Source organism: Triturus cristatus, chromosome 6 (assembly GCF_964204655.1).
Source record: "Triturus cristatus chromosome 6, aTriCri1.1, whole genome shotgun sequence".
NCBI lineage: Eukaryota > Metazoa > Chordata > Amphibia > Caudata > Salamandridae > Triturus > Triturus cristatus.
This window is the reverse complement of record NC_140589.1, coordinates 1617361951-1617371962: the sequence shown is the minus strand read 5'-3', so window position 1 is coordinate 1617371962 and position 10012 is coordinate 1617361951. Positions and strand designations below refer to the sequence as shown.

Sequence of the window (10012 nt, the reverse complement as noted above, 5' to 3'; positions counted from 1 at the left end):
AGAAACACTAGTCAGCCCACCATCTCCAACTGGACACCGATCACGGCTGAAGACACCGCCTTGACCATGAAAAGCATCCACTTGGGGGCCCCCACCGACCCCTGCCCCAATCACATCTACCACAGAGCCGCGGCTGCCATCGCACCCGAACTACAAAGCACCATCAACACCACCTTCAAAACAGGCACCTTCCCAGACGACTGGAAGCGTGCAGAAATCACACCTCTGTTCAAGAAGCCCACAGCTGACCCCACCAACCTCAAGAACTATCGGCCCATCTCGCTCCTCCCCTTCAAAGCCAAAGTTGCAGAGAAAAGTCAATAGGAAACTGACACGATTCATTGAAGAGAACGCCATCCTCGACCCGTCTAATCCGTATTCTGAAGCAACCACAGTAAGAGACCACCCTACTCGGTGCCACAGATGACATCGCACCTTCCTGGACCAAGGCCACTCCGCAGCCCTCATCCTACTCGACCTATCAGCGGCCTTCGACACCGTCTCCCACCGCACACTAGTCGCCAGACTACACGACGCAGGCATACAAGGACCAGCCCTGGACTGGATCCAATCATTCCTCACCGGAAGACACCAAAGGATCAGACTACCACCCTTCCTCTCCGACCCCACGAAAATCACCTGCGGAGTCCCAGAGGGTTCATACCTGAGCCCTACCCTCTTCAACATCTACATGGCCCCCCTTGCAGCCATCGTCCGACAACACTGCCTCAACATCGCATCCTACGCCGACGACACCCAGCTCATCTTCTCCCTCACCATAAACCCCACCATTGCCAAACTCAACTCCAGAAAGGAATGCAAGACGTTGCATTCTGGATCACCAACAGCTGTCTGAAGCTCAATGCCGAGAAGACAGAAGTCCTCGTCCTCTGTACCACCCCTTCTGCATGGGACAGCACCTGCTGGCCGACCGCCCTCGGAAGCCCACCTGCCCCCCTCAGACCACGCCAAGGATCTCGGCGTCCTACTCGCCTCATCACTCACCATGAACCGACAGGTCAACACCGTCACCTCCAGCTGAATCAACACCCTCCGCAAGACCTTCAAGTGGATCCCCCCTCAGTCAAGGAAGACAGTCACCCACATACTCATCACCAGCAGACTGGACTATGGAAATGCACTCTACGCCGGCATCAACAAGTTCCCACTCCGCAAACTCCAGACAATATAGAACACTGAGGCCAGACTCGTCCTCGGCATCCCCCGTCATGAACACATCAGTCAACACCTACGAAGTCTCCACTGGCTCCCCGTGGAGAAAAGAGTCACTTTCAAAATACTCACTCACACCTACAAATGCCTACACAACAACGGACGCAAATACCTCAACGATAGAATCAACTTCCACGTACCCAAAAGAAACCTCCGATCTTCCAGCCTTGCACTGGCCGAAACCCCACGCATCCACAGAGCCAGAGCAGGCGGAAGATCCTTCTCGCACATTAAAGCCAAGACCTGGAACGAGCTACTGGCAGACATCAGACGCGCCCCCTCCCTGAATATCTAAACAGATCTGCGAACCCCCCGCAGCGCCTTGAGACCTTAACGGGTGAGTAGCGCGCTTACAATTCCCTAATTGATTGATTGGTTATACACCGCTCAGGTCGAACTGACCTTGCAAGTTGGGTGCAAATGCAGCAGAGCTATTGATCAAGTTACAAAGTTCTTGCGGATATTATGTGAAGACAGCAGAGCTATCGCTCAAGTCTCACAGGACCTGCACGTAGAGTTTAAAGTCGGTAGAGCTATCACTTGTGCCTTTTGCAAACCATGAATACCACATAAGCATCGCCGCATTTGTGCAAAAACTTGGTTCCTACAATAAGCCACGTCATTCTCCATCTCTGTGAATGGCGCCAGAAAAATGGTTTCTGGAAACGCTCAGAAAGAAAATGCCACCATTTAAAACCAGTTATACGGCCCTCAGCTCTTAAAGGAGCTTCAGCAACCTGCAAAATTTCTCGAGCCACCTAGAAAGATACTTCATGTTCCAGCAGCATCCCTGTGGAAGCGGATGACGGCTCTCCCTCGGGCCAGTGCCAGGCTGACGTCAGGGTAGCCCGTGTCCCATCAATCTGCCGGCTTCAGCAGTACTTCCCCAGCTCTCTGCGGTGCAGGCCCGTCCCTGCCTGCAGCAGGCACCAGCAGGGCCGGTGTCTGCACCGCACAGAGCTGGGCAACTAAGGGACTTGCTGGGTGTGAGTGACGCCTGCCCATCCTGAGGGTGACGGGGAGGCAGCGCCTGCCACACGGTGCCGCCTCCCCTGGCACCGCTCCCGCCCGCCCGACCTGCCAGGCTCTGCTCGCAGACAGCTGCACACAGCAGGGCTGTGTGGAAGGGCACTTTGCAGACGGCCCCTGGGTGCTTGCTCCACCCTCCATGGCTTAGCCAGGCTGTCAGAGCACGGGCTGTGCTAGGGGCCGAGTCTGGCTCTGTTTTGCAGGGGGAGGAGGGGAAAAGTAAACTCAAATAACATTTTCTTTTCAAGAAGCCGGCGTAGTGTGCCTTTCTTCCATTCTCCAGAAAGCCCCAGCTGTGGCAGTGCAGCAGACCGGAGACAAAGGCAGCGCTGCAGCTGTTGCTGGAAGTTGCGGCGCGCGGAGATCCCGGGGACAGATACATGCTGTCATCTGCCCTCCGCCGGCTGCAGGGAGCGGGGGTGGCCCCGGGCATGGGGGGGACTGCTGAGCGGGCGCTGGGCAGACGGTCTCCCGCGGCCGCCGGGGGCCCTGCACAATGAGGAGCCGGTGCGCAGCCATGGCCAGCGGGAGCGGCACCTCCAGCATGCTCAAGTGCGTGGTGGTGGGAGACGGGGCAGTGGGCAAGACGTGCCTGCTCATGAGCTACGCCAACGACGCCTTCCCCGAGGAGTACGTCCCCACCGTCTTCGACCACTACGCGGGTGAGTGAGTGCCAGTGGCGGGCAGGTCGGTAGAAGTTGGGGGCGTCCCCTGCGCAGAGCATGGTAAGGTGGGTGGCACGGCCGTATCCTCAGGGGCACCCTGCACCCTCAGAGTGAGCAGAGCCGGCACTGGCCGCTCTCACGGTCAGTGTGAGTGACATTCACCCGCCTTTGACACTGATTTATTGTCCTAAGAAGCCTCGTGGTTAATTAGGAAGTTGACAGTTAACTTGGCGCTCTAAAAATAACTGTGGCGTGGAAGCCCCTTGCTACCGCCTCTTGACTCCCCCATCCTCAAGGGCTGCGATGGCCTCTCCGCACCCCCTAGTTGAGCACCTACATAGCTTCTGCCTCTTCAGAGGGACCGCGGGGGGGGGGGGGGGGGAGTCAAGGGGTGCACTGCTTCTGGAGCTGCGCTCCCTCAGCTCTGCAGCATGGCACCACGTCGCTTGAGCTCGTGCCAAACGACCGCCGTTGGGAACCGAAAATAGCAGTTGGTGATGTTGGTTCCGGCTCAGAGTGTACTCTTCGAATCACACGTTGCGTCTGCTCCTACGCCGGGAGCATGTGTGGAATAAAGATTCTGCTCTTCAAGGCTGTGTGCTGGGGCCCTTGCAGAGACTGGCCTCGATGGATGTCAGAGGCCAGTGATAAAGGTGTGTGTGGGGAGGGGAGAGAGAGGGGGCTGGCTGCCTTTTAAGTCCAATTCTCACGTGTTTGTAGGACGCTGAAGACTGTTCAGTCAGCAGTTGTGAGCTCGACTCCAGGAGGAACATTGGCGGTGGTGTTGCCAGTTCAACCCTGTTGAGGAGTCATAAACCCTATATGCCCATTGGTTGACATCGAATTATAGATGTGTAGGTATTCATTGTCACAGAGTATGTGGTACCCTCCCCTTAAAAGGATTGAACTCGCAATGAGAAATGAAGGGTTTCCAGTCCTAAAAGAGGGATGGGGAGGGGGTGGGGGTGGGAACAAGGGAACAAGCAAGTTAGTCAGTATGCAAGTAAAATCATGGCATCGCATCGTATATGGCATCCCAACCCATGACCTCACAGGATGTGACAACACAAGAAGTGTCATTAGATCTTAAGACCTCACACATATGTTTAGCTGGTCTCTTATGAGTACATTTGAGCACTTTAAAATATTTAATGACATAGAATTTGCGTTGGGGTTGTGCCAAAAAAGTGAAACAACCATGACATACAACCTGGGCCTCAATGTATACATGTATTTGCACCAAAGAAATGAGCAATACAGAGTAACTTGGCAGTAAATCTGTTCTGCTTAATTGGTTGCAAAGTCTGCATTTTAAATTATATGTTGGGGTTAAGGCACCTGATGCAGAGATCTTTATGTGTCCAGTAAATCTCTGAGAATAATAATGGTAAAATAACTCTTGAGGTTAACACATTTTATGGAGAGATCTGTTTTTTTGTGTAGTCCCTGTTTTAAATCAAAGTAGCATAGGGGGTTAATATGTCTCCTGCAAAGCACATCCTGCAGATGAGAGATTTTTTATTTTATGTCGATCAGTGCTTACATAGTAAAAAAAAAAAAAAAAAGTAGGTGCCAGGGCTCTCATCAAGGGGCCGCGGCAGCCTGTACCACACATTGCCCCTTCCAGAACTGCCAATGACAATTCGAACACAATTACTACCAATACACTATTGACACTGTTCTATGCCCCAAAAGCTATAAGAGTGGCTTGGGCGGCAGTTACTAGACACTTTTAATGTAAATGATATATCTTGTGCTCTTGTCTAAATTAGAGCAACAGCACCACCATGTGGCAGACTGTCATAAGTGCCTGTGTGGAAAATCAAGTGCTAGTTCCGAGCACCGAAAAGCACCTGCTCAAATTAAGTACAGATGTAGATAGGTTAGTGGGCTGCTGCTTTTAATACGGAGATCCTTTTGCTACTTGCAGTTCATAAATTGTAATCCTTTTAATAAAGCACAGTGAGCTATGAAGTTCTTGTGACTCCTACACCTTGTAACCCTCACTGTCTTTTGGAACACATCCTGTACATTAATTTACACACATATGATTGATAGACAATTTTTGTACATTTGATACAAAGTGCTATGACGCCCCACATTGGGATGAGTAGCTCTATAGAAGAAATACAACAACATAGTGGTATTCAAACTATTTGTGTAAATACTGGGACTGACCAACAAACCTGACATTCTTACAGTGCATGAATACTTCTTTTTTACAGAGACTGAGCAAAGTCAAAAGCATGCCTCTCTTAAGTACCTGTGAAGTAACAACCAGCTGCGTGCCTTTGTTTCCCCTCCATTGCATGTGCATCTAGTTGTGAGGCTCAGGATAGCACCAGTCAGGATAGTCGAACAAAAGAAGGCATGATGGCCCCCTATATGTGCACTTTGTTTTTGGCCCAGATGGAATTGAAAATAACAAAGCACCCTTCTCTCTTGCACCTTGCTGCTGAGAAAGCAGACTGCTGAATGTGTCACTGTGTCTGAAAATGACACCAGGACAAGTTCAGCATATTTCAATGGGGACCGCTTTTGGCAGGATGGGGGCGTCCACCCTGTGAAAAGTGTAGGTAGGCACTGTCTTCCTGTCTGTTCCTCGACTTATGCGCTGCTTTCAAAGTAAAGAAGTGCAGGTACTCAATGCCTGTGAAGACCTGCCCATTTTAAGCTCTACATCTGTCTGACAGCCCCCCTCCCTGAGCACGTCCATACATAAACATGAGTGATTTTGATACCCTCCCCCAAGCGCTTCTAACTCTCCCTGTCCTGTGTTCTTGTCTTTTGCAGTCAGCGTCACAGTGGGCGGCCGACAGTACCTCCTGGGTCTCTACGACACCGCGGGGCAGGTGAGTGCTCAAAGTGCTTGTGACAGGACAGAAAAGTGCAGATGCTCATTGTCATTCAATGATTCCTGATGAAGCATTGTCTTTAAACCAACGCAGCACAAACGTTAGTCCTTTTCTCATTACCCACAACAGAACACCTAAGTGCCTGCATTGTTTCCTAAAAGCAGTGCTTAATTTAAGGCTGTGGTTTCCGGTGCTCGGTACCAGCACTTAATTGTCAGCTCCGGCTCCATTGACAGTCCACCACATAGGCGGCGCTGTCTGTCAAATTTTGAAATCGGCCCAACAGTGTTTAATACATCAGTATACCGTAAAAATGAATAACACCTTTATCAGAGCTTGGGGTGGCCTGGTATAGATTGAAGTGTCAGACTTGTAGGAGTCGTGTGAAGGTTTGTACTTGTGTTGGTTCTGTCACTGGCAGCGCTGGCAGGGGCAATGGGTGGTGCAGGGTGCAGTCGCCTCCCGAGATGGGCTTGGGCACTTACTCTCTTTTTACAAACTAAGCACCGCTTAAAGGGATGAGGGTCCCTGCTCTGAGCGCTAGGTTATTTGTCTAATTCGAGTACTGGGCCCAGCCCCAGGGAAGCACACACCATCTACAGCCCCTCCGTGCCCCTACTTTAATGCATATATGTTTTGTGCTAGTAGCTTGCGGCCTTTTTGTGAACAACTCACTTTTTCAGAGGTGTTTGTTCTATTTAATTTGCTGTTATGAACCAAGACTACAACTCCCGGAGTGCATTAGATGTTAAAAGAAAGTAAAAGTACTCTCTGCCTCTAAACTATAATAACCACATGGGTGTTGTGATGTGAAGCAATGTTATTCTGTTCCTTCCCGGGCCTTTATCTTCAACAATTAGCTGTTTGGTCCCTTTGACCCATGATGCATGTTTCTCATTGGTTGTTCTCAACACAATGCGCGTTCTGTGATGGGTGGGACTGGTTCCTTTGACCCATGATGCATGTTTCTCATTGGTTGTTCTCAACACAATCTGTGTTCTGTGATGGGTGGGACTGGTTCCTTTGACCCATGATGCATGTTTCTCATTGGTTGTTCTCAATACAATGCGCGTTCTGTGACGGGTGGGACGTGTCTTCGTTTTCTAATATTATGGCTGGGAGAGGGCCAAGGCTTATATTCATTGTAAAATCACCAAGTTTGCAAGCGCTAACGCCAGCAAACTCAATCTGAAATTAAGCGATGGACAATTAAGTTTTATTGTTATCCTTTAATGAAAAAATAATAATTTGGTAGCAACTCCAGCTCAGATTCTTTTTAATGACTGTGTGGAGCATGGGGAAGATTGAGCTGGGGCTTTATTTTAATTATGTGGAATTGGTACCGTGGCCATATGTTTATCTCTGAAAGAAGGCAATGGGAGGGATTCACAAAGTTATGCTCACAGGAAAATTGGCTCAATTTACACCTGTCGGGGATCCAGAAACGGATACATGGCGGGTGTACATGAGCTACATCTGCGAACAATTGGCTCGAGGTGGGAGTGGGAGGATGATGGTTTGCTTTGCCTTGAGAATGCCCCACAAATCTTTGATTTTGTTGGCATTCGCAAAACTCCTCTCCGATCACCCCCGCCCACCCTGAAAACCATTTGAGACTTACTCCAGGGCGCAGGGGGGAATAGAATATAACTAAACTTTGTGGAGCTCTAAGGAAGGGACGTCTCCACGAGGAACATGTCGTCCCATGAAGAAAAAGAGACCACAAATGTGCATTTGCTCAGCAGGCCGCCTTTTCCCAATAAGGAGTTATCCCCAGGGTATAATTCAATTTTGGGAAGCTAGCAGATGTCACATGACCTTTCCAGGAGTACGCCTGGAAAGCTGCGACTGGTGAACCTTTATCGGTGTCTTACTCAGAATGTTTGTGAATTTCCAAAAGTTGTATGTTTGAACTTGCCTGAAAGAAAGGAGGATGTCTATGGGTAGAAACATTTCTCAGTGAAGTGGGTCTGATGCGTTTTGCTTTAATTCAAATATGCAGAGGTAAGGAGGGGCAGAGTGCCATTACATTGGGAAATGGAAGCACTTGGTAGTTACAGTTTTTAGAAGCAGTGGGCTACTGCTTTGCAGTAGGCTACGGTGCATGGTTTTTGTGGAGCTCCTTTCAAAGCATTATCCAATCAAAAAAGTCGTCTCAGTCACATGCTGAGGCCCCTGTGCCTTCTGAATAGACTAGAACATCACTTCTCTGCCTAGACTATCTTTTTTGGTACTTACTAATGTCTCCATCATAAGGTCTTGTTGAACTTTTTTAATTTGCAAAATATACTTTCACTTGTAACATACGGCATGCCACACGCCTACTGCTTCTAAAATCTGTAAATAATGAGTGTTACTGTTTCTCTATATAAAGGCACTCCAGTCCATTATCGATTTACATAATTGTCCTAAAACTATGTATGTATGTATGTATGGGTTTGGTACTTGTATAGCACAAACCTAGCCAAAATGAAGCAGTATCACTCTCTATACATAGTAGGCCGGCATAAATTAGGGCAACGAGTAAAGTATTTATGTAGCACACAAATAAAGTGAAAATACAACACAAGGAAAAAAATACCAAACAAATTTAGAAGTATAGAGTTGTTTGTAATAAATACAATGGCATCAAAATGATCACAATCCAATCAGTAGAGCCAGAAAAATGAGCTTTAAAGGTTTTAGGTACAAAAGGCACAAAAAAGGCCCAAAGGCCAACGGTGGTCATCTGGTCGCATTGAAGCAGGACAAAGTCATACGTTCAGACCATCCGCAATGGTGTGCAGGCCAGGTACAGGACCAGGTTCTGCTGCTGGAAATTGTATATTTTTGTCCCTAGTTTTGTGGTGTGAGGTCCTGCATCTGGCTTTGTCATGCTCCTTCAGTTCCGGTGAAGCCACCGATCAGGAGCTGTGAGGTGCTGCATCGGTTCCGGTGAAGCCACCGATCAGGAGCTAGGAGGTGCTGCATCGGTTCCGGTGATGCCACCGATCAGGAGCTGGGAGGTGCTGCATCGGTTCCATTGAAGCCACCAATCAGGAACTGTAAGGTGCTGCATCGGTGGTGAAGCCATCGATCAGGAGCTGTGAGGTGCTGCATCCGTTCCAGTGAAGCCACTGATCAGGAGCTGTGAGGTGCTGCATCGGTTCCAATGAAGCCTCCGATCAGGAGCTGGGAGGTGCTGCATCAGTTCCATTGAAGCCACCGATCAGGAGCTGTGAGGTGCTGCATTGGTGGTGAAGCCATCGATCAGGAGCTGGGAGTTGCTGCATCAGTTCCGGTGAAGTCATCGATCAGGAGCTGGGAGGTGCTGCATCGGTTCCGGTGAAGCCACCGATCAGGAGTTGGGAGGTGCTTCATCGTTTCCGGTGAAGCCACCGATCAGGAGCTGCGAGGTGCTGCATCGGTTCCGGTGAAGCCACCGATCAGGAGCTGGGAGGTGCTCATCGGTTCCGGTGAAGCCACCGATCAGGAGCTCTGAGGTGCTGCATCGGTTCAGGTGAAGCCATCGATCAGGAGCTGGTAGGTGCTGCATCGGTTCCGGTGAAGCCATCGATCAGGAGCTGGGAGGTGCTGAACCGGTTCCATTGAAGCCATCGATCAGGAGCTGGGAGGTGCTGCATCGGTTCCGGTGAAGCCACAGATCAGGAGTTGGGAGGTGCTCCATCGTTTCCGGTGAAGCCACCGATCAGGAGCTGCGAGGTGCTGCATCGGTTCCGGTGAAGCCACCGATCAGGAGCTGGGAGGTGCTCATCGGTTCCGGTGAAGCCACCGATCAGGAGCTCTGAGGTGCTGCATCGGTTCCGGTGAAGCCATCGATCAGGAGCTGGAAGGTGCTGCATCGGTTCCGGTGAAGCCATCGATCAGGAGCTGGGAGGTGCTGAACCGGTTCCATTGAAGCCACCGATCAGGAGCTCTGAGGTGCTACATCGGTTCCGGTGAAGCCACAGATCAGGAGCTGGTAGGTGCTGCATCGGTTCCGGTGAAGCCATCGATCAGGAGCTCTGAGGTGCTGCATCGGTTCCTGTGAAGCCACCGATCAGGAGCTGTGAGGTGCTGCATTGGTTTTTGTGAAGCCACCGATCAGGAGCTGTGAGGTGCTGCATCGGTGGTGAAGCCATCAATCAGGAGCTGTGAGGTGCTGCATCCGTTCCGGTGAAGCCACCAATCAGGAGCTGTGAGGTGCTGCATCGGTTCCGGTGAAGCCACCGATCAGGAGCTGGGAGGTGC

At 50.4% G+C, this 10012-nt stretch overlaps 1 protein-coding gene across 3 annotated transcripts in view; it reads left to right on the top strand.

Moving 5' to 3' along the window:
* The first annotated feature begins 2326 nt into the window (after window positions 1-2326).
* RHOQ (ras homolog family member Q) overlaps window positions 2327-10012 on the top strand; it is a 217731-nt gene continuing 210045 nt past the window's right edge. Inside the window, exons 1-2 of one of the 3 annotated variants that reach the window (XM_085612762.1) lie at window positions 2327-2924; window positions 5721-5779. In XM_085612762.1, the coding sequence (XP_085468888.1) occupies window positions 2759-2924; window positions 5721-5779 (225 nt within the window). In that variant the 5' untranslated portion in view covers window positions 2327-2758. Of the gene's footprint in view, window positions 2925-3298; window positions 3581-5720; window positions 5780-10012 lie in introns of those variants that run through there. The other 2 variants (XM_085612763.1, XM_085612764.1) reach the window with 2 other exon arrangements.